The 24,588-nt window shown below is 43.0% G+C and overlaps 3 protein-coding genes across 4 annotated transcripts in view; 2 read left to right on the top strand and 1 right to left on the bottom strand.

The window, feature by feature from the left end:
* LOC106599714 (solute carrier family 22 member 23) overlaps positions 1-5,332 on the top strand; it is a 61,983-nt gene extending 56,651 nt beyond the window's left edge. Inside the window, exon 10 of the mRNA XM_014191013.2 lies at positions 576-5,332. Within this exon, the coding sequence (XP_014046488.2) occupies positions 576-2,148 (1,573 nt within the window). The 3' untranslated portion in view covers positions 2,149-5,332. The remainder of the gene's footprint in view (positions 1-575) is intronic.
* A 910-nt stretch (positions 5,333-6,242) lies between these two features.
* On the top strand, positions 6,243-11,935 carry LOC106599713 (tubulin beta-2A chain). 2 transcript variants are annotated; one of them, XM_014191012.2, is made up of 4 exons: positions 6,243-6,486; positions 6,939-7,047; positions 8,639-8,749; positions 10,477-11,935. In XM_014191012.2, the coding sequence occupies exons 1-4, from the start codon at positions 6,430-6,432 to the stop codon at positions 11,568-11,570; spliced, it is 1,371 nt and encodes a 456-aa protein (XP_014046487.1). In that variant the 5' UTR covers positions 6,243-6,429; the 3' UTR covers positions 11,571-11,935. The 2 variants fall into 2 exon arrangements, with proteins under 2 accessions (XP_014046487.1, XP_045570673.1); XM_045714717.1 differs by lacking the exons at positions 6,243-6,486; positions 6,939-7,047; positions 8,639-8,749 and adding an exon at positions 8,998-9,173.
* A 3,374-nt stretch (positions 11,936-15,309) lies between these two features.
* Positions 15,310-23,990, bottom strand: LOC106599711 (desmoglein-2). The gene is made up of 14 exons (XM_014191010.2): positions 23,707-23,990; positions 22,668-22,793; positions 21,745-21,900; positions 21,504-21,645; positions 21,086-21,249; positions 20,796-20,930; positions 20,403-20,588; positions 19,677-19,987; positions 19,399-19,541; positions 18,995-19,216; positions 18,529-18,762; positions 18,038-18,165; positions 17,534-17,881; positions 15,310-17,399 (listed from the first exon to the last, which is right to left on the bottom strand). The coding sequence occupies exons 1-14, from the start codon at positions 23,752-23,754 to the stop codon at positions 16,194-16,196; spliced, it is 3,549 nt and encodes a 1,182-aa protein (XP_014046485.2). The 5' UTR covers positions 23,755-23,990; the 3' UTR covers positions 15,310-16,193.
* Between the last annotated feature and the right edge of the window lie 598 nt (positions 23,991-24,588).

Here is a 24,588-nt window from a genome sequence, read left to right as displayed (position 1 = left end):
TACTGCCTGAAGAGTGACTGTGGATCGCCACCTGGTGGCCAGTCACAGAGCAGACAGGAGAGAAATGAGGGTACTGCTTTGGCAGGATGCTGTTACATGGTATTGCAGCAGTCTCTGCTGCTGTGGGCGTAAAATGGCAAGGACATGTCAATAACACAGACCACGTGCGTCTGCATGAGGAAATGAGAATAGTAGTGGCTTGCAATGGGGAATGTGCTATTGAATGTGAATATAAAGAAAGCATTGAAATTGAATAGACTTGGAATGTAACAAAGCAGAACATTGCACTGGAAATGGTAGAGGTTTCAGGTCACACCTTTTCTACAGGATGGATATGGTTTAAAGACAGTGGGGCTTGGAGGTTGGTTTGGGATCGGGTGTAGTCATGTTCTTCAGAGATAGACAAGGAACATCAGTTAGGAAGTCCCTATTTCTGTATGGGGTGGTGGTCTGTATCCTCTCAAATCTACATGAGAGCTTAGAGAGTAGGGGCCAAGGGTGGGTTTGAGATTTGGTTTAGATGTGTAGGCTTCAAAAGTGATTACTGACATGACGGTCCTTGTCTCGCTCCGTAGGGGTGGGGGTCTGGGCCTGGTGCTCGCCAGCGCTGGCTTCGGCATGCTGACCGCCCCCATCATGGAGCTCCACAACCAGAAGGGATACTTCCTTCACCACATCATCTTCGCCTGTTGCACCCTCATCTGCATCATCTGCATTCTCCTCCTCCCCGAGACGCGCTACCAGCCTCTACCCGAGACCCTGGCCGACGGAGAGTGTTACACCCGCCAGCCACTGCTGCCCCCCAGGAAGCCTGGCGAACAGCGCCTCCTCCTGGCCCAGTTGGAGAGCAACAGGGACTACACCCGGGTCCACGACACGCCGCTGCACGAGGCGGCCGCCACCGCTGTCTCCACAATGGAGTTCACGGCGTCCTCCGCTGTTGACCGCACAGCACCATCGGTTATTGACGTTTCGGCGCCCTCCGCTAGGAAGTTAATGTCACACCAGCCTGAATCTGATGGCAAATCCACTGAAGACTCCACTGATATACCCCTCATTAATTCTGTTGCCCCTTTATCCACTTTCATTGTTAATGATGAGACGGCTCCCTCCCCTACTAAAGACGTTACCAGTAGCCCCCTCACAGAAGATACCCATACATCCATCTTGGTCAACACTATTTCCCCTGTCACTGAAACTCTTCCCATCTCTTTATTGGAATCAACCATTCCGCCAGTACTTGATTCAACCCCTACCTCCGCATTGTACCCTTCCACTCCCCCTGTCATAGAATCCACCCCTAGTTCCGTATTGGATCCTTCCACTCCCCCTGTCATAGAATCCACCCCTAGTTCCGTATTGGATCCTTCCACTCCACCTGTTATAGAATCCACCCCCACTTCATTGGATGCTCCAGAAGTAATTGAAACTCCCCCTACCGCCACATTGGACTCTCCCCCTGTCATAGAAACCACCCCTACATTGGACTATACCACTCCCCCTGTACTTGACCTTCTACCCCCCTCTCCAACACCCTCCCCTACTCCTGTCATCAATGACATTCTTCTCCCTCCCCCCAATGCGGACTGTACGACTCCTATTGATTCTACTGACCACATAACCACAGACCCGATCATATACTCTCTAGATGACAAACTCCCCGCTCCTCCTCCCCCTACATCAGACTGTACCATTCCCCTTCTCACAGACTCTGTCCATACTCTAGAGTTGGACTCATCCCCATGTGTTAATAATATTGTTGTTTCTCCCGCTTACCCTGTCGTAGCTCATGCCCCTGTTCATCCCCCCATCTGCCCACTACCACCACCACCCAATGACTTAGGTCATATCCCCACAACAGTGGACTCTTCCATGCCCCCTGTCATGGACACTGTTCACACCCCCACTGTGGACTCTACCACTCTCCCCATCACAGACATTGTTCAACCCCTTTCATTGGACTCTACCATTCCGCTTGTCATAGACTCACAGCACCCCAACGTAACAGACTCTGAGACCACAGAGGCGGCCACCGCTTCCACAATAATGGACTGCACCATCTCCTCCCCCATAGACTCGGGTATCCTCCCTATAATGGACTGTACTATCTCAGAAAACCGCGTCATCAACGGGGTGGCATCGTCATGATCCAAGGCTCTACCTCTGGAACAAGGAGGTGTGCCCCTTCCTCGTGGCGGAAGAAGCCCTGGACATCCAGGTCACATGTATGGGGTCACTAACTAGCTGATCAGGCCTTAGACATTTTGGCTGCTCTGTAGGGAGAATGCCAGTGATAGACAGGAGAGGGAACAGCTTGATATAGGAACAAGTGTATCTCTGTGACACTTTTTACTGGCAACAGCCAGAAAACAGGACAGGAGAACCGTTCTGAGGTGACAGTAATGAGTGGTTACTCTGCCACAGTGTGGAACTGTACATAACTGACATCTTCAGCGTTTTACATTGTTGGGGGAATCTGTATGTGTCATTTTAGACTGAGAAACTACCAGCCAAAACTCCCTTTGACTTCCTCTGACACTTGATCCCAATGCTTAGTTGGAGATGCCATACATACCACTAAAAAACATTTGACTGTACATTTGCCTCAATTGCAGACTTAGATGTACGCCCAATGTGTTTGATGTACATTTGCCTTATGTAGAAAAACAAATACTTTAAGAATACAATGCATAATTTTGAATGTCAACAGTGCCAGATATCTAAACCGAGTTTAGAGTGTCACCCAATTTGGTTTTTGTTGTCGCTGAAATTAGTTCTCAGAAACTGAATGGAATCTGTGTAGGGAAAAGAGCAATTTGCCAAATATGAAAAACCAAAAGACTCTGAGTTTTGCCCCAAGTATTGGAGATGTTTAAATGTATGATGCAATGAGTTAAAAATCACAAGCGAAACATCTCAAGACTTCAGTCCTTAGTGTTATACGAGCATGGGTGTATGAAAAGGTACTAGAGAAAGAGAATGTTGTGAACTGAAGAGGCATGTTCATACGTTTAAAAGGACAATGGACTGTTTGTCGAGAGAAGGAGAGCTGTACCGGCGACGCGGTATAAGTGAGAGGTCTGTTGGTCCTTTAGGACTATGTTGTGCTTGTTGACGTTGCGGTCCTGTAAGTGAAACATTCGAGAATTTACAGACTATATCAATGTTTCATGGGACATTTTTTTCCACTCTTAAAAACGTTCATGAATTGTACTATATGCAATTGGATCTTGTTAATGTGATATTCTAGGTCAAATTGCGTAGTTTGTTGTTGTGCTACTGATGTTGCGCTTGATCACAAGAAAAAATATTGCTATTATTTCATGGGGGGAGGGGGGTGTCCTTAGTGTATAAAGATAGGGGGCACTGTTAACATTATTTGTGTGAATGTAAGTGGCACTTTATCCTTCGCTACGGGGACAAAGCATGTAAACAAAAATGTGAACTTTTCCATGAAACAAAGAGGTGATGTTCAAATGTTACCTAAAAAAACACAAGAGCTATCTCTCTCAAAAGGATTTTGTCTTCATTACAAATACATCTGTCATTGCCACCATCTTGTGTTTGTTTTCTACATGTAATTAGTGTATTTGGTGATGTAAAAATATTTGTAGTATATTTCCCCAAAAATATACCAGAAAATATTTAAACTTCACCAAGGTATGCAAAATTGATATATTTGTGATATTGACTCAAATTCTGTTGCGATTTGAAATGTCGGCTTATCCCTCTTTGTTTTTGTTAGTTTTTTTACTTCAAAAATATTAACTACCATTTACATGAATTACTTTCATTGTAATCAATACAGACATGATAGCGAAATGTTGTGATCATTATTAGCAAAAACTACAACCAATGTCTCTGATTATTTTTAATTAAAACAAAAATATATGAAGAGCTTTCTTTTTCTTTGGAAAAACTCAAATGTCTAGTGGCAACATCATGTTTTACCAACGTCTGTGATTGACTATTGACAATAGTACATACCGGGCAAACAAAATGGTGGCTGTCAGTTCACTGGTTAGGCAATTGCATCAGATTGTGATGAGATCTTTGTGTTGTTAGGCCACTGTTTACAAATACAACATCACTTATTGTGATGTAGAGCTTCTTTTTTTTTTTCAAAAGTCTTTGATTGACGTCTTGTCCTTTCAAATGCCATGGAGTCCAGTCTTTTACAGTGTGTTTATTAATATATATTTAAACAGGAAAATACAATGGCTTTGGAGGTGACCAAAGTATTATGTATCATGCAATAGCAGCTACTGATCACTCTACTGTACACTAATCATACAGTAGTCATCACAACACACACTGTCATGTAGTTCTATGGATGTAAAATGAACTATGTAAATACTAAGTGTAACAACCTACTTTCTGTTTATTCTCTGGTTATTTACTGGTAAATAAGCACACTGTTAAAGAAGATATACTTGTTGCTGTGGTCTTCATTCCTAATACTACATACACCTTGTCCAGAAAATTCAAGCACGGTGGAGAAAGGATATGTGAATCAAGTAAAACTTCATTACACCCCCTGTATGAGTCTCTTAGCTTCTTTTAATATCTAATAGACTTCACGCCTCAAACCATGTCTCCTGTACTCCTGTCAAGTCAGATTACTACATTTGGTTAGCTGTGATGTGAGGATGGTGTTATTAACGCACGACAGTCTATTGACACTGGAACAACAGAGGCCAATCGTACAAATGTTAAGTGTTTTGTCTGCAGCTGTAGCAATACTTCTCACCCCACATTTCTTGAACTGCAACCGCTCTTATCTTAAAATGTCACAGTACAACACATTACAACCTTACGTTACAGTCTCGGATTTCATATGTAATAGCGACAGCAGCACCAGCGATGGTGTATGGTTAGTCAGACGTATAATGACTCATTCTATTTCTATGGGTAGAGTGATGGCTTGGAAAGTGGCTGTACTAAAACAGTCTAAGTAGATGGACAATATAATACATTGAGTATATAGTGGTAAAGAAAATGCATTGAGATGGAAAAGCAGACTGATGTTATGTAAACTGACTATGATTCGTTGTGCATTGATAGGTTGTGCTATTATACAGTGGTTTGGAAATGGTTTTCAACTGATCAAATGACTCCCCTCATCCTAAATTGTCCCCACTGCAGCCAAACTATGTTGCGGAAAATGAGAAATAGTCCTGATGTAACAGTTTCTGTTTTTGCATGATTTGAATGAATGAATGTAAAAACATGGATTTTATCAGTTTAATTTTCCCTTTTTTGTTTTAACTTGAATAATGCATTTGTATATAAGCCATATGTGTCGGAATAAACTTCACTATTTATTGATCAATGATGCATTCTGGGTCTTGGTTGAGTTAATTGGTCTTCGGACAATTTTCAAGCCACCTCTTGAATCTTGAGGTGTTTCTGTGCAAGGTTCTTGTTTTATGTTTTGTTTTTTACTGCTCGATGTCCTCCTCTCCAACCCAAGATAATGACAAGGGCATAAAGTGTGTCAATTCTGTATGTAAAGGATCAGTTTTCAATATTCACCTTCTTAATGAATTGTGGATTCATGTTGGTGTACTGCTGTGCTGGAAAGTCATCTCCTAAATATGATTCAGTAATTAGTTGTATTGATTAGCATTTCACTACACCCACAATAACATCTGATAAAAATGTGTACAATTTGATTTGATCTTTATATGTTAAGACCATACTACTAAACCAAAAAAACTCACTCGTGCTGCCAATAGATTTCTCTGCTTGGAATACTCTGATTTTAACCACTTCCTGTTGTATGATGTCATACAATAAAGCAATACATGGCGAACGTGTGCCTAGGTGAAGGCTTTTCCTGTCTCTGCTAAACAAGTCATTAATAAGAACAAATAAGTAACCTGTCTTTGATTGTAACATTGTGGACGGTATAGTTGCAAAGCTCCAAACTGACCTCTATTGGACAAAATATAGGCTACACCTGAAGCAGAGTCAGGACTGCAAGATTCAGGACTGCAAGGTACATGGGCAATGCCTATGTTATATTGAAAGGGTGCATATTTATCGACAATTAAGCTGTATTTCCTTAACTTGGAAACTAACAGCTAGGCCTATGCGCCACGTATTAGATTAAAAGTGCTTGGCAACAACCCGCATTTTGGCCCGGGACAGGGTGATGTCATGGAGAGTGATGCAGCAAGATCCTCATCCCGTCCACTGCATCAAACCGGTGCCCGCTGATAGGCTGGTGCGCAAAATTGGGATGCAGCACAGGTGTGACGTCACCCAATCAGCATCAACATGACGAGTCTCCCTTGGTTTACCGATCGCCATAAGAATGTAACAACTGCTGAGAGGCGAGAAACACAGTGGTCGCAACCAGGTTGAGGGCACTGTTGTTAGTTGAGACAAAAGGCTGCTATCTGCGTGCACTGAAAAGGCATCATCATGAGGGAGATTGTTCATATCCAGGCCGGGCAATGCGGAAACCAGATTGGTGCGAAGGTAGGTGTTATGTGTATATTTGTCTAGACGCAGAGGTTATTATGAGCAATCCTTTTTTTTGTTAGATGTTTACAATTTTGAGACCTGCATGCTTTTGTCCCAACATGAATCGCACTACATTTTCCAAGAGAACAAAATCAGCCATCCAGTATTTTGGGGTCATGTTTTTGGACAAATGTGTCGTGGAAATTGGTGTTTCATTTATTTACAAATATAAGATGCCATTAGGTTGATATGGGTGTGTTGCTTTTGGACTTGGGCTAGGAGCCAAAGGGTCTGCAGTGGTGTCGCGCACCTGCGGGGCTGGCGCCAAAGGAGCTGCGCCATAGCGATAGACTACGCACAACGACCGTCCAGTACTTTTCCATGTCTTGATCAGGTTCTAGCCAGATCTCTCAGGTCAAACTATGAAGCATTACGTTTGCATGACCTATTCTTTGTCCCATTTTTAGTTCTGGGAGGTGATAAGTGACGAACATGGCATCGACCCCACCGGCAGTTACCAAGGCGACAGTGACCTGCAGCTGGAGAGGATAAACGTGTACTACAATGAAGCATCAGGTAAATACATATCAATTTACTATCTAGATTGGTCTTCAAGTAATCTCTGCATGCATCTAAACAACAGGTCTAAGAAAATAATCAACCATAAGCACTGTAATGTAAACTGAGTGTACAAAGCATTAGAAGCACCTGCTCTTTCCATGACACAGACCGACCAGGTGAATCCAGGTGAAAGCTGTGATCCCTTATTGATGTCACCTGTTAAATCCACGTCAATCAGTGTAGATGAAGGGGAGGAGACAGGTTAAATAAGGATTTTTAAATCTTGAGACAATTGAGACATTGATTGTGTATTTGTGCCTTTCAAAGGGTGAATGAGCAAGACAAAATATTTAAGTGCCTTTGAATATTTAAGTGGCTTTTGATATGGTAGTAGGTGCCAGGCGCACTGGTTTGAGTGTGTCAACAACGGCACCGCTGCTGGGTTTTCATGCTCAACAGTTTCCCGTGTGTGTATCAAGAATGGTCCACCACCCAAAGGACATCCAGCCAACTTGACACAACTATGGGAAGCATTGGAGTCAACATGAGCCAGCAATCCCTGTGGAACGTTTTTGACACCTTGTAAAGTCCATGCCCTGACAAATTTTGTCTGTTTTGAGGGCAAAGGGGGTGCACCTCAATATTAGGAAGATGTTCCTAATGTTTTATACACTCAGTGTGCTTTGGCCTTGCCCTAAATAAACTCAGAACGAAAACTATATTCTCTGGTGATGAAAACTGCATACCTTTTTTGACTTGCAAACTCATGCACTGTAGGACAAATTTAAATTGAGAATGTGACATTGTGACCATAATATCTGTCTGGGTGCAGAGGGCCCAGTGGCAGGGCAGGGTAAAATGAGGACAGCAGCAGGGACCTGTCAATCTCTCTCTCTCCCTCCCTCCCTCCCTCCGGGTCTCTCTTTCTCTCCCTGTATCACCTCTTTCTCTGCAGCATCATCTTTCTCTCCCTCTCTTTCTCTCTCTCGCTCTCTCTCCGTCTCTTAAGAGCCCGTCGCGGGGGGTGGCGGCGGCATGTATATATCTGCAGTGAATGCAGTCTCTATAAAACCAACCCAACCCTAACGCTTACCTGCTGTCTGTGCGTTGATCAGATTTTTTTTATTGCCCAGGCATTTGAAGGTCACGGCCATGCAGAATCCCATTCGTTGTCTCTGTCTCTCTCTCATACGGAACAGTCAGTCTCCTATGGCAAACCAGCCAGGCTGCAGATTCTGGAGCCTATAGTAGGCCTACATGTCCTGTGGTTAGCCCCGATCCTATTTCCTGTGCGTGCAATGCTAAGCACTATTGACCTCTCTTGTTAACGTGGCTCTGATTTAATATCCACTCATAGAGAAATGCGCACAGCAGCATGATAAGATGATATGACGATAAGAGAGAAAATGTGTCATGTCTACTGGGAGATGCCATCTTGGTCTGAATGAATTCAGCTTAGCTCAGCCTCCTTGGACTGGAGCTAGCAGTTTTTCTGTGCTGCAGTCTGCAAGGGAGGCTGTGTGAGTGAGTGAGAAAAAGCAAGAGAGAGAGAGCCCATCCTCCTTCCCTCCCTAAACCTGATGTCCCTGCCACTCCTCCCCCACAGGTAACAAGTTTGTCCCCCGGGCCATCCTGGTGGATCTGGAGCCAGGCACCATGGACTCTGTACGCTCCGGGCCCTTCGGCCAGCTCTTCAGACCAGACAACTTTGTCTTTGGTGAGTAGTGGTTATCTAACCGGGTTCCAGATTGTTTTATGCTATCTTGCCCAGCCTGGTCCCAGATCTGTCTGTGCTGTCTTGCCCAATGGGTCATCATCATGTCCTGTCAGCACTTCTATCCTCAACCCACAGCATGTCATGTCTGTGTCAGCATTCACTGTCATGTCCTCTGAAGCCAAGCTTAGTTTAACTTTGACATAGATACAGTGTGTTCAATGTGCAACTCTTCCGCCACAGCTCAGCAATGTGCCAGTAAGGGGATGCATGGTCGGCGAGCGGTTGTGTCAGGCACAGACAGCTAGCATGGTGCAGCAGAAAACAGGGCATAGACTGCTACTGTTGCAGTGCTCATCAAGATGGGGATATAGAATTAAATAGAATCCACCCACGACACCTTGCCAATTCTACTGCATAAAGTATAGTAAGTCTACATTCACATCCTATTGTATATGCGGACTTCTACACGATAATATTTTAGATCATGATTATGGTACTCTTGATCATGCTCAATTAAGCTGTTTTTATCCACTGTAATTATCCACTCTTAACAAAATGGAAATGTCTCTCTCAATGGAAACGGACAAATAATATGCCCAATGCATTTGCTTGTTAACTTGTTAACTGACTTTTCATTCTAATTGATGTGCATTGCTACAGTTGAAGTTGGAAGTTTACATACACTTATGTTGGAGTCATTAAAACTTGTTTTTCAAACACTCCAAAAGTTTCTTGTTAACAAACTATAGTTTTGGCAAGTCGGGTTAGGATATCTACTTTGTGCATGACACAAGTAATTTTTCCAATAATTGTTTACAGACAGATTATTTCACAAAGATTGTACTGTTTGGAGAAATGTCCTCTGGTCTGATGAAACAAAACTAGAACAGGTTGGCCATAATGACCATTGTTATGTTTGGAGGAAAAAGGGGGACACTTGCAAGCCGAAGAACACCATCCCAACCGTGAAGCACGGGGGTGGCAGCATCATGTTGTAGGGGTGCTTTGCTGCAGGAGGGACTGGTGCACTTCACAAAATAGATGGCATCTTGAGAAAGGAAAACCATGTGGATATATTAAAGCAAGATCTCAAGACATCAGTCAGGAAGGTAAAGCTTGGTCGCAAATGGGTCTTCCAAATGGACAATATACCCCAAGCATACTTCCAATGTTGTGTCAAAATGGCTTAAGGACAACAAAGTCAAGGTATTAGAGTGGCCATCACAAAGCCCTGACCTCAATCCTATAGAAAATCTGTGGGCAGAACTGAAAAAGCGTGCGCGAGCAAGGAGGCTTACAAACCTGACTCAGTTACACCAGCTCTGTCAGGAGGAATGGCACAAAATTCACCCAACTTATTGTGGGAAGCTTGTGGAAGGCTACCCAAAACTTTTGACCCAAGTTAAGCAATTTAAAGTCAATGCTACAGAACACTAATTGACTGTATGTAAACCTCTGACCCACTGGGAATGTGATGAAAGAAATAAAATCTGAAATAAATAATTCTCTACTATTATTCTAACATTTCACATTCTTAAATAAAGTGGTGATCCTAACTGACCTAAGGCAGGGAATTTTTACTAGGATTAAATGTCAGGAATTGTGGAAAAACTGAGTTTAAATGTATCTGGCTAAGGTGTATGTAAACTTCTGACTTCAACTGTAGCTGTGTATTAGCACACAAAGGTGCGATGTCTTTTAACACAGGTTCACCATGGCTCTTTCAGGTCAGAGCGGAGCTGGTAACAACTGGGCTAAAGGCCACTACACAGAGGGAGCCGAGCTGGTCGACTCTGTCCTGGACGTAGTCAGGAAGGAGTCTGAGAACTGTGACTGCCTCCAGGGCTTCCAGCTTACCCACTCCCTGGGAGGGGGCACCGGCTCTGGCATGGGCACCCTGCTCATCAGCAAGATCCGCGAGGAGTACCCCGACCGCATCATGAACACCTTCAGCGTCATGCCCTCACCCAAGGTGTCAGACACGGTGGTGGAGCCTTACAATGCCACCCTGTCAGTCCACCAGCTGGTGGAGAACACAGATGAGACCTTCAGCATCGACAACGAGGCTCTCTACGACATCTGCTTCCGTACCCTCAAACTCACCACGCCCACCTACGGAGACCTCAACCACCTGGTGTCAGCCACCATGAGCGGGGTTACCACCTGCCTGCGCTTCCCTGGTCAGCTTAACGCTGACCTCCGCAAGCTGGCCGTCAACATGGTGCCCTTCCCCCGCTTGCATTTCTTCATGCCCGGCTTCGCCCCTCTAACCAGCAGGGGGAGCCAGCAGTACCGTGCCCTCTCCGTGCCCGAGCTCACACAGCAGATGTTTGACGCCAAGAACATGATGGCCGCCTGCGACCCTCGCCACGGCCGCTACCTCACCGTGGCCGCCATCTTCCGCGGGCGCATGTCCATGAAGGAGGTGGACGAGCAGATGCTGAGTGTGCAGAACAAGAACAGCAGCTACTTCGTAGAGTGGATCCCCAACAATGTGAAGACGGCCGTCTGCGACATCCCGCCCCGCGGCCTCAAGATGTCCGCCACCTTCATCGGCAACAGCACGGCCATCCAGGAGCTGTTCAGGAGGATCTCTGAGCAGTTCACCGCCATGTTCCGCCGTAAGGCCTTCCTTCACTGGTACACCGGAGAGGGTATGGACGAGATGGAGTTTACAGAAGCAGAGAGCAACATGAACGACCTGGTGTCTGAGTACCAGCAGTACCAGGACGCCACCGCTGACGAGATTGGCGAGTATGAAGAAGACGAGCTGGAGGATGAGGAGCAGGATGTCCAGCAGCACCATGATGTCCGCCACTGAGGGATGCCGGGTAGAAGCAGCACAGCAGTCTGTATGTTATATCCACCAGTCATTTTAAATTATCAATAGTTATGGAACGATAGAGGCGCAGATGAGTTATCGTCGCGTCAAGATATATTATAGCTCTTTAGCCTAAAAACTACTACTACTGCGTTTCATTGTGTTTCGATTATGTCTTGAAGACCATAAGTGATATTAGAAACATAACAATTATGTGAGTATTTTAAATGACGTCATTGGTTTTCCAATTCATGCTGTATCAATGTCAATAAAACAACAATACAGTATTGTCAAAAACCGATTCTTGTAACATTTACCTCAGAATACATTTTTTGTCGCAAAATAAAATGGTGCTGTCCTATGAATATCAGTATCTGTAGGCTTTTTTTCATGGGAGTGCTAATCGTATTCAGCAGGTGAGATACAATGAACACTCCAGACTTTGGGAGCAGGCGTAACCAAAATGCAATAACTCAGTTTTCCATGATGTAATGATGATACTGGATGAAAGAGATGTTTTCTGGTTTTAAAATGCAAGGTAAGACTTGAATGTTATTACCATACCCCCAAGAAGCTTACTACTTTTATAGTCTTGTGAGTGTCCTGAGTCATCATGACTGTGTGTCTGTCTGGGACAGAAAACACTTCCTCAAAGACTCAGAGGAAAAAAAGGAACATCTGTTTAGTCCTCTTTATCATGTTTTGATCTGGGAGCTAGTAAATCAGATTAAAGGCTGGCCAGACTTGGCAGCTGTTAGAGTATAGAGTTTAATGTGTGGAGAAGTAGGGCGCTCTCCATATACAAACTTATACGACTCACACAAACAATGACGACATCATTAGGGCGCTCTTTCAATGCCTCAATATTTTGGCTAATAATTAAGAAAATCAAAGTACCAAACTTTGAATATATAAGCCTTATCAGATATTCACATTGGTTCAGCACAATATCACACACCTTTATTCAACCTGGTCAATTTGCTTCATATCATTTACAACCAGGTCCTTGGTAAAATATGAATTGCAAGGCTGGAAAGGCTCACTGCCAAGAGTTTCTACTTAAGTTAGAGGGACAGTAAATAACGGTTAAATTTTTCATTGCGCTGAGGTCCGTCAATACTTGAAGACTGAAGTAGTTCTATCTTGACAGAAAATGGCTAAAAAGTCTGACAAGGAAGAATGCTGTCAGTGTTCAAGTTGCCAAAGTGTTCAAATGAGGTCATGTTTTCGCATTCAGACAAATGGGCAAAAGATGCTCTTGTCAAATACATCATACATTGAATGAATGTGTGGTTACCAAGGAGGACCTAGCAGAAGCATATGAATTAAAAACCGGTAGGATCACCCAAAACCACAGGTTAGGCCAGAGTGAGGTTATGGTTAGAATTAGAATTGAGCTGGGGTGTAGACATGAGGCAAAGGTTAGAATCATGGCTAATGTTTGATATGCCAATGATGACACCTAGTGGAGTATTACTGCAATTGAGTATGTGCTCTGGACTCGAGCTTTGTAGCCAAACAAGTAATAACACTCCAAGGAAGAGAATATTCCCTGAGATGAACCAAATTGTTCTTGTATATTTTTCACATTTCCGTGGAGATATTTCTTTAAGTTCTCAGTGTCTTTTGAGACACAGTGATAAAAAGCACTCAAAATCAAATCAAAGTTTATGGTCGTGTACGCAGATTTGAAGATGTTATCGTAGGTTCAGCGAAATGCTTGTTTCACCTGTATTGTCTTCTGCACCTGTGCGTCGTCTCCTTCATCTGAAGCTATTCTGTGAAAAACTATTGCCATTGTTCTTTTTGTTAAGGAAGTGTACGTTATTAATAATAAGAGTTACCTGGAGAAAGTCGGACCGCTCTGAAATGAAAATGGATGTCCCTCCCTCCAGCAAAATATATTATAACTAAGCCCTCCCCTATAACTGAAATAATAATTAAAACATACAGTGAATAGCAGAGAACATGCCTACCATTTACCCTCACTTCTAGGACAAACCAGAAACTTAGATAGGCCTATGCAGTTTTAGAAATTGTTCTTCGCCCTGTAAGCATTTGCTGGAATTTTGATAGCTCACAGGGCTGCGGGCCAGAAGGTTGTGGGTTCTCAGACCACCATGCACAAGAGTAGTGGTGGAAATATCTGCTTTATAATAAAAGCTTTGCATGAATCTATCATTGTATTTGCGGGTCTGTAAAAAAAATAAAAAATATGCATTTCTACGTCATTTTACATGGCTAGAAACCTTAGTAGAATATTTTTTTATACCACACAAATTACCGAAATGACAGGCTAAGAATGGACAGAGAGATAGGCTTATGCGTTCGTCTTATCATCTTTCTCCAATGCCAAATCAGTGTGTCTTGTTTGCAAATAAACTGTTTTCAAATCATTATGCATGGTACTATCAAAAGTTAGGCCTTCCTTTCCACCCCAGATAGAGTAGGCCTACCGACGCAGTTTTTTTTTATAACTTTAACTGCTAGCTACTCTTATTCTGTGGCATAACCCAACGGGAGAGGGTCACAAGTGTTTCCTTAAAAACTGTGTGTTAAAACATCTTATATTTTACAGAAAGGGAATAGCTCAATCAATTGATAGCGACAGAATAAGATTACTTTACAAGCAAAGCACATTTTTTTGTCTCCTCGGCTGTAGAAGGTTGTAGCTCAGCCAATGATTGTCATAGAATCTTAACGAAGATATCCACATATGCATCCAGAGTCATGTCTTTCCCGGGTATTTAACAGTTTGTTGCTAGCATAAAGCATTATGGACCAAAGTGCTGTTATAGATCACATTATATAATCAGATCTATTTTATTTTCTTCAAAATCTTAAGCTAACAAAGGATAGGTCAGGCTTATGCTTTTTGCTATGGCATGATACCCATACCCTCGCATACCCCCTCTATTCCTGGTTTTACTTCACTGACATATATAGCATAATAACCAATTCAATCTAAAACACTGAGAAAAATAGAAATGTCATCAATTGCAAATTACATGACCCTCCCCTGGACTAGACTTAAACAACACTAAACTCTCCACCTGACTGAAATTGAAAAACAATGAGCCCTCCCCCATATTCCTCCAGGGTCCCATTCTGTCCCTTCCCTAAAATAACCTGGCAACGTTACTTGCATTACTCTTTTGTTGCCCATTGCTTACAGCAACAGTTGAGATTGCTCTTTCCCCCACCTTCTCATTATATTGTTCTGTATTGTGAGTCCAGCACCATATCATGCACTTCAGGTCCATGCACAGTAGCAAGTCAGAACTGGTTTCAAACATCCTTTTCAAATCAAATAGTACTATAGACCTAACATTCTTCTGGTAATTAATCAGTGATAATATGGTTCCTGTCAGACTTCCGTGGGCTGACTCTGAAACAACTCTGAAAGATCAAAAGATACTCCCATTGCATTGTTGGAGTGGGCAGGAGGGAGGTGAGTCAATATGTCACTGAAAACTGGTAAAGACTTGTAGTCCTCTCTTGTAGAGTCCCCTTTTGTTTGTGTCTTTGTCTATGAGCAGTGACAACATCTGAGATCACATAAAGCATGTGAACATGTCGAGGTGTGATACAGGAGTGATACTATAAAATGGGATTTTCCACTCTCTATCCCCAGAAGAACCACTTACAGTACCGGGGTAGAAAGGATCTCTTTCCAGTCACACGACTCTAACATACGGGTCAATATTAAACCATAACACATGACCAACAGAGCCGTGTATGTTATCACTCAAGTTTTATTGTTACTCTCAAAACATTTTATCAAACTTTTTGATACAGAATGAAAGACACACAGCAGGAACATTCCTTGCATTGCCACAAAATATTAGAAGTTAAATAATTGGCAAAAATATCAGTAGCATTAAAAGCAACATCCGTGTCATACTTTAATGCATATCAGTGCATAATAAGCCAACATCATGGTAAATATCCTACATAATCTCTATTTTTATATTGCATGAACAGATGTAAAAAATATATGCAACAATTTAAAATCCATTTTCTGTAAATGATATTAACTTGGCATCAATAACTTGAACACACTTTTTATCATGGGATAAGTTAATGCATATGAGGCCAAACAGCAAAAACAAGGCACTATTTGGCTTAAAATGTAAACTATTTACAATAGAAAAATAGGAGGAGTTTGAGGGGTCCCACACTTCTATGCCACAATAATTTTGTATGTACCGTTTGTACAACTATAACATTGGAAACATTGGCCTACTCAACTATGAATTAGATCAAAGAATTGACCATCCCAGAAAGAAAAGCTAAATCAAAGATACAGAAAGATTTTGTTACCTGAACAATTAATACATCATCCGCCACAGATTTATCAATTCATCATATCAAGGATTAAATACCCGCTGGTAATCGTAATAAAGCCCATCGCTCCAGTAAAAACTAAAAGCATTATAAAACAGTAGTGTTAACAATCGGTAGACGTATTCATGAATCATTTAATTCCAGACCAGCAGAGAGCACCAATCCCTCTGTCTCTCCCTTGACTGGTGTTTCATTGACTAAAAAGAAAACATCTCTTTTAAACCCACAGTGACTTGGCTGTACTGTATGTTTTCAAGCAAATGTGAGGTTGTTTTTCTACGCTATAGTACTGGTCTCAATGTATTTCTCAGTGACAGAGGATTTCTTCTCTTGCACCACAGCGGTGTGGCTCCTGCTACGTGGTGCAGCCGTGGGCATGGGTGTGGTGGTGACTGTGACAGCAGCAGCAGAGGCCTGATTTGACCCCATCGAGCCACACAGGGAGCTGGAGGTCAAGGTGGAAGCACCCCTCTGACCTCTCACCTCTACACTATGACCATCTGAGGAAAAGGCGGAGGACGACCCCTGGCCTCTCTGCAGGGTGACCTGGGGTGCCCATAAGCCTGCACTGCCCCCTACTGCCGAGGCTGGCCCGGACCCGCCCTCAACAACCAGCACTTTCCTAGAACCCTGTGAGAAGCTTCCTCCTGGCGAGAGATGGCCTCCTCCAATCATGGTCTGCCCTGCCCCCTGTAGAATCTGGCCTCCCTGCGTAATGGTTTGGCTCGTCTCTGTAATAACGTGACCTCCCCCAGTAATAGTTTGGCCGGCTCCCTGTAAGAACTGGCCTCCCCCCATAACGACATGACCATGGCCTCCCCCACCACCACCCACCCCCATCTGCTTCTCTACTAGCAGCATACCCTGAGAACCATGGAGCCCTCCTGCCTGCACCATCCCCTGACCGGTCCCTACCCCCACATGGCCTACCGCCTGATGGGCATGGACATAACCACCTCCTCCTCTCTGCTCCACCAGCAACAACTGGGGCTGAGGCTCCACCATGTACATGGTGGGGGCAGCGGCATAGTACATGGTGGGCTGCTGGATGAGGACGCTCTGCCTGGGGATCACCACGTTCTCCTGGATATGAGACCGGGGGATGGTGACCAATCCCTGGTCCCGAGTAATCAGGCTCTCCTGTAGGGGGATGGAGGTGGTGGAGGTGGAGACTGAGGTGTTCAGGGTATTGACATTGAGAGCAGTATTTCTGCTGACCTCTGTGTGAGTGGATGTGGTAGGTCTGGGATGAGTGGGTGACACAGACACATTGACAGTCTCCGCCTCCATAGCTATCGACCCCTGGCAGATCTGGGCCAGGGTCTTGAACTTGGGCCCCAGGTGGTTGAGGAAGTCCAAGTCATCATCAGCCCCCAGGAGGCTGCAGCAGCCCACAGACCCTACCGGTGACCCCTGACCTTCATAGTCGTAAATCAGCAGGGCATCTCTCTGTTGGTCGATCTGCGCAGTGTGATTGGCCTTCTGCAAAGGTCATTTGATAGGGACAGATATATTAAGACAATGACACAATGAATCAAAATGGCTACAATAACACTGCCCCTCAACTCCTATGTCAAAGGAATAGTCCAAGAAGTTGGATGATGTAAGATACTCACTGCAGAGTAGTACTCCTCTAGGACTTCCTTAGAGAGTGCCATCCCGTCGTAAGCACCAGCAGGTAATCTGGAGAACAGTGAGTGTTCATGATGTTCTGTCATGATTCCTCCGCCCATGCCATAGTCCACCTCTAATCTGCCACTGGGCTGGTGGAAGCCATGGTACTGTTGGTGCGCTCCTGTGAACATTGAGGATGAGGTGAAGCCGTCCCCTGACATGCCTCCTGCTGCTCCTCCTGCTGCCCCTTCTCTTCCTATGACTCCCGCATTTCCCCCGTACTTCCCTACATTCACAGTTTTGATGTGTCCATGCTCCTTCTCCACGGGAACGTTCAGGACAGGAACTTCCTGTGAGGGGGAATGCGTGGGTCAATCAGAGGAGGGAATTTCAGAGCAATTCAAATATCAACTTGAGCCATAATGGAACATAACATGTATTTCCAAAGATCATTCTTATTCACTAACTCTAGAATATTTTCATGTCATCCATTGTGTATAAAATACCTTGTCTTCTCCTTGTCCTTCAGTGTGATATGCAATCAGGTGTTCTTTAGTGTCAAACGGGATGGGCTTAAAGTCTCCAATGGCCACCGCTCCTCCACATAGACAGAACAGCAGCAGGAGAGGAACCACTGTGAACCCACATTCCACATTTTAACTCATGGACACAATTCAAAAGCACAAGACATGTTGCTAGGTGAGAGACCTGGATGCCTTCCCACTGGGCACAGACGTCAATTCAACGTCTATTCCACGTTGGTTCCACGCCAAACAATGTTGATTCAACCAGTGCGTGCCCTGTGGGTTGGCTTAAAGGCCTGTTGTGGACATGACCCATCAATGACTTGTCTTGGTCATCTTACTAATCACTCAAAGCATGCTGAAACAGGTGTATTTTTATGAGCATGATGAAGCAGTCTCTCCTTCCTAGATTCTTACCAGGTAGGCAGTCTGAGGAAGCCAATGAGTATGAAGATAACAGAGGGCCTACTCACGCAGCAACAGCAGGAGGCCCAGGAGGAGCAGCAGGATGGCAGGCGCTCCTAACCTGACGTCCGTGCCCGTCCTCCGTTCGAAGCAGACCTTATTGACCTGATCACAGGTGCACACAACCACGTTCAGAATCTGAATGTCAGCACAGGCCTTCCCCTGCTGGTCATGGATCTCCACTGCAACCTTGTAGTGACCTGGCCACAGGTGGGCATGGTCTCGTAAAATGGCAGTGGTGGCTAAAAGAAACATGAAAGAGAAAATAAAAATGAATTATACAAATTGTAAAATGAAATCTATCAATCAAATCCATGAAAACATACAAGATATAATTTAAGTTCAGTTTAAGACTGCACTTTTAAAAACACCTATCAGGCTCAACAAAATAACTCCAAAACAGTCCCTTAGTGAGAAGCTTGTCTATCTGCTTCCTACATGCCAAACCTAAATGTCCTGGAATAGGCCTGTTACCATTGAGGTGCTCCACCATCCACGTCTGTTTGCCGTCGTCCTGAATCACTCTGAACTTGAAGGGAGCTCCGTTGGGGAAGGCATCCCCATCCACAGCCGTGACGTACACAGCGGTATCCCCCAGACACATGGTCGTAGTCGTAGCTGTCAGCGTGGGACAGTGGTCGTTAAAGTCTTCCACCTGGATGGCTATTGTCCCTGTGGCCGTTTTGGATGGCAGATCTGGACACCAAAAGAAAATACAGAATTAGATACAGACCTGACTTGTTCTCTTTTGGCTTCTTGTGGAGCAAAGGTCCTAGAGTGTATCTCCAACTACAACTGTTCTGGGTAGATTTCTTCACTTAATTCCATATCTTACAGAATGGCATTAGGACCAATTGATTATTACTATGGGTACTTGCCCGTTGTGATGGCTATTATCTTGGCGTAGTATGTTCCATTGACCAGGTATTTGGACTCCCGATCAGGCAGTTTGTTCAGCTTGATCTCTGCTGTCTTTTCATCGATGATCAGCCAGTGGTCTTCGTCATATATTTTGGCATACCTGAGAAGATGATCATGACAACGGCACGCGATCAGGATGAACTTAAGGATTCTTTAGTACTGTATGATGGAGATTAACATTACACCGCATAATCTTCACCCCAATAAAACAATATGAAAACATCTGGGACCTCACCTGACATTGGTAGCGACCTGTAATGTGTCGCTGTCGATGGCTTTGTAGGTAGTGATAACCTTGTTAATGGTGACCAAGCTGGAGTCCTCAGAGATGGTCACCACTTTAACCGTTGGCTTGAATTTGGGGCCCTCTTTCTGGTTGACCACGTTGATCTTGATGGGATAAGTCTTACCGCCGCCCGTGATAGCTCCTCCCATAACCCCTCCTCCTATGGATCCACTCGTAGAGGAGGAGCCAAAGTAGTACTCTGCTTTGTTGGAAACACGTATGGCAAGGTTGAGCACTTTCAGCTCCTCATAGTCCAGTGCCTTTAGATTCAAACAACAGGGATAAACAGTAGAATCAGTCAAGTGACACAAACAATGTTGGAATAAGGTGAGAACACTAGTAGTTACAACCCGCTGGGCACAGACGTCATTTCAACATCTAGTTTTCATGTACAGTACATTTGGTTGAGCTGTCAACTAACGTGAAATCAACAATAAATGTCTCCATGCCATTGGATTTAGGTTAAAAGTTACATTAAAAAAAATTGGAAATCCAATCAGTTTTCCATGTTGATTCAACGTCATGACATTGCATTTTTTGTTGTTGAAATGAAGTGGAAACAATATTGATTCAACTAGTGGGGACACTGAGGCTGGAATTCAATCTAAAAGAAAATGTTAACTGTGCTTCGGTTCAATTCTAGCCTCAGAGTCAATCTACAATCACAGCCCTTACCTTGGTTATCCATATAATGCCTTCGTTGGTCTTAGCGTCTGTAGTGATGTTGAAGTAGCCGGCCTCATTGCCTGTGACGATGGTGAACACAGACAGCCAGTTGTCAGTGTGCATCAGATCCAGATCAATGGCTTTGATCCTCAGTACTTCCACACTGACTGTGTTCTCCTCCACACTGCCCTCGTACTGCAAACACACATCATAAAGGTCATACAGCTCAGGAACATATTGCAGTGAATTCAGGGAGTCCAGCAACTGTCAACCCAACACCTTAGCCAAGGGATCTGAACCTATTGACGCTAGGTGTTAGGTTAAGGTTGCTACAATATAATAAATATAATTCCCTATTATGCTGAATAGAAAATAGAAATGTAGTGGAGGTTTTGTCCTTACAGATTCTTTCTCCAGGGTGGGGATGTTGTCATTGATGTCCAGGATTTTAATCACAACTTCTGTTGTTCCTGTGTTTCCTCCGAATGCTCCGTTCATGTCTGAACCTTTTACAGTCAGGGTGTAGGTGTCTTGAGTCTAGACAACCAGGAAATACAATGGAGCTTACAGTCACTTACTACAGTTACTCAAATATTGACAAAATGGCCTCTGAAAGTGTCAATGCATACAGTGATATGCTCACATAGATGCACTGTGTACTGTATAATAGTATACCAAGGCATCTCTCTCACCTCTCTGTCCAGTGTAGTACTGCGAACCAGTATCTCTCCAGTCTGGTAGTTGATGGCGAACATCTTATCTGAAGAGCTCTTCTCCACTATGCTGTAGTAAATCTGAGAGTGTAGACTGTTCACTTCATCTGCATCTGTGGCAGTCACTTTCATGACAACGGTCTCTGGAATTGACCAAGGGGAAGGTTTACTTGTGCAGTACAGCAGTACTATACTGTAGTATTATTACTATTCATTTTACTACTACTACTACTACTACTACTACTACTACTATTATTGTATCACTACTGTCACTATTCTACTGATTACACTGGTACCAGCAATACTAGTACAACAGCTGCTACAACTTCAACCATTACCACTACTCCGACTACTAACTCTGATAGAAACATATATACAATAGTTGGAAACTACATGCCTGCAGCACTGGACTCGTTGACGGATCCAGATTGGCCAAAAACGAACACTGGTGAGCAGTCATTCTGGTCATCAACTAAAATATTCAGCTCAATGTCCTTCTCTGCACGGCTTCCATTGTTGTACTTCGCTACTCCAAGTAACTAAAAGAAACCACGATAGAACAACATATTTTTATTCATTTCTTACATTTTGAGCACAAGCATTCCACACCTTGGATTAGGTTTTAGTGGGTAGCTTACATGGTAGGAAGCGGTCTCCTCTCTGTCCAGAATGCCGTTGATTCTGACAAGGCCTGTCTCTGGGTTGACGGTGAATAAGTTTATGGGGTATTGGTCTGCACCGATCCCGGTCAGTGAATACGTCACTCCTGACTTGTACTGCTCATCAGAACGAATCTGGCACAGACACACATTCCAATCAGCCAAGATAGTAAAACACCATTGTTATTGTAATAGTATTCATATAGCAGCCTCATTTGTCCAAAGAAACATGCAGTAACATGAGGCCCCTATTTAACACTTCACACTCTATATTTATACAGCTGGATTATGGTCACCAAGAATGACCCTAAATGCAGATACAATGTGTTGTAAGCATCGGTGAATACCTAGGTTGGTACACTACAATGCTATAATGTTATTTTAGTGCCAAAATGTTTTTTTTTGTGTTTTTTTTTCAATATAGCTCTCATATCAAGGTATAGGTACGAAACTATAGATCAATTAATTGTATATTTGAGTTCTAGAAAAGCAGGCATACAACAATATTTGTTGAGAGACTTCATATTTTGTTTTTAGCCTGAACCATTCCTCAGCCAGAATGACTGTACTGTACATGTGACCACACATTGGGCTGCATCTCTGAGCAGTTTGTTCACAACACATACGTCTTTATTTGTATTTATTGTATTACTTGTTAAACAAAATCTCATTCTCTGAGCAACTGTATTGGTATAAAATAATTAAAATATATATATATTTTTAGCATACAATATAGCTCAGTATTTGTATTATTCATTTTATAGTATTTTTTGCTCATCTTTATCAAGGGTGCCAATCATTTCAGACCTGACTGTATGTCATGCTCAGACAAAGGCATGGTCTTATGGTAGTCAGAAACATCTGAACCACTCCATGAGTTTGACTAAGAGATGAGCTCATACCTTTGCAATGTACTTCATGTTTCTGTAATCTACATTCTCCTTCAACTTCTTAGGAGGAATGATCCATTCTCTCTTCTGTCTTCTCAGGTTCAGCCCGCCGCTTTCTACTGCCACCACACATATAAACTACAGAGAAAAACACAACAAATAACATTGACTCCTCATTTAATATTACTGTAATAACACTGTAATACCAATGTATCTCTTCTAAATCACTCAACACTGTACAAGTTGTACAATAACTTATAATTTCTAGCACAGTAGTTAAAGCTTAATGTAATTAGGTGTGCTGTACACAGATCCATGTCATGATTGTTTTCCTCAGTGTCTGTTCCACTTTGTACAGATTAATGTGTGTGGTTTCTTGACAAGCCAAATGATGATTGCATGTTTAGGCCTGTTCATAATGAAAACCATATGACATGCATACTTACAATTTACAATTATATAGCTTTAGGCAATTAGGCCAATTCGTTTTCGTTCACTATCACAAGGCCTACAAACGGAAGCTGTATCCTTTCGGTTTATGAGAAGAAAACATATTCTTTATGCTGAGGAGCAATGAAAATATCTCATTAATTAATTTCACAACATTTAAAGGAGAACGTTGTAATAGTGATATCACTGTCGATAGTGGGTGTCAGTATACTTTTTTTGTTTTAAATCTGAGCTAAAACTGACATTGACCAGATGTGGTCTGACATACTGTAGGCTATGACTCCCTGGACAACCATTACGCAGGTAAACACATTTTCTTCTCATGTTGTCCATAGTCGTTGTCACTTGCACGCAAACAATGACAGAGAAATTGCAATTAAATAACGAGATATACAGTAAACACTCTCCTCTTGTAGGCTTAAGGGATGGCTACAATGCTAAAAAAACGGTAAATTAATTCGAGATATAAACTGTATTGTCGACATTGACGCTTAAATCTACTTGAGCAGTGCCACACCCCAAAATAGAGAACTGTTATAAATGTTAGGGTATATCATTATCAATACCTGTTACGATATGAAAAGTATTATTCTTTACTTACCGTTAGTATGAACGGCAACAATATAACAACCGTTTCTACACGGGCCATTGCAATTCAGTAAAACGTTCCCCTCCTGAAGTATAATGCTTTAAATCCGCGGTTAGTATTTTCTATTCTGCATTGGACTTCGGCCTTTCCGAAGGTGTAGGCACAACTTTTCTGAGATTATACGAACTGCAATAGGCGGCGCCTCGACGAGTTTCACCACAGCACATAGGCTGATTACAGAAGCGCCAATCGAGGCGAAACTAGGGAGGGATTTTTTGTTCACAGTCCCGACAAGGAAAGCTATTATTATTATTGTGTTGAAAATGAAATATAAACTATTACAATGTCATGTACAACACACATCACAACATATTGACCAAAATTGTTTTGATTTCTTTAGTAGTCCAAAACTGCAGATAATGCATCCACAATCATTAATATTCTATAAAATGTTAGGACACCATCTTGTGTCCAGTGCTTTCTCATTCAGGTGTAAAACCTCATTCAGGGATGTGAGATTCCCAAACCTCTGTTTCTGCTAGGAAGGACTACACTCAGAACTTGAAAGACACTCTTGATGTTTACATTTTCAACAGTCTTTAGCCTGGTAATAAATTGATTAACCTAGTTAAATATTATTGCAGTGTGCCTGTCTGTGTGTGTGTGTGTGTGTGTGTGTGTGAGAGACAGAAGACAGACAGACAGACAGACAGAGACTAAGAGAGAATGTGTACTGACAAAAGAAAACAATTCCACTTTTGCATATGTTGCCAAATTACAAGGAACTCCTTAATGGTCTTTGGGGAGTAGGGTGGGAGATTTCAGCTTTCATCTGGACTGATAAAACCATGGGTTTATTATGGCTGCAGTCTGTCTTCATACAGTAAAAGTCCA

The sequence above is a fragment of the Salmo salar genome, chromosome ssa03 (assembly GCF_905237065.1).
Source record: "Salmo salar chromosome ssa03, Ssal_v3.1, whole genome shotgun sequence".
Taxonomy (NCBI): domain Eukaryota; kingdom Metazoa; phylum Chordata; class Actinopteri; order Salmoniformes; family Salmonidae; genus Salmo; species Salmo salar.
The sequence above is the reverse complement of the archived record's forward strand: the minus strand, read 5'-3'. Positions and strand labels throughout refer to the sequence as shown.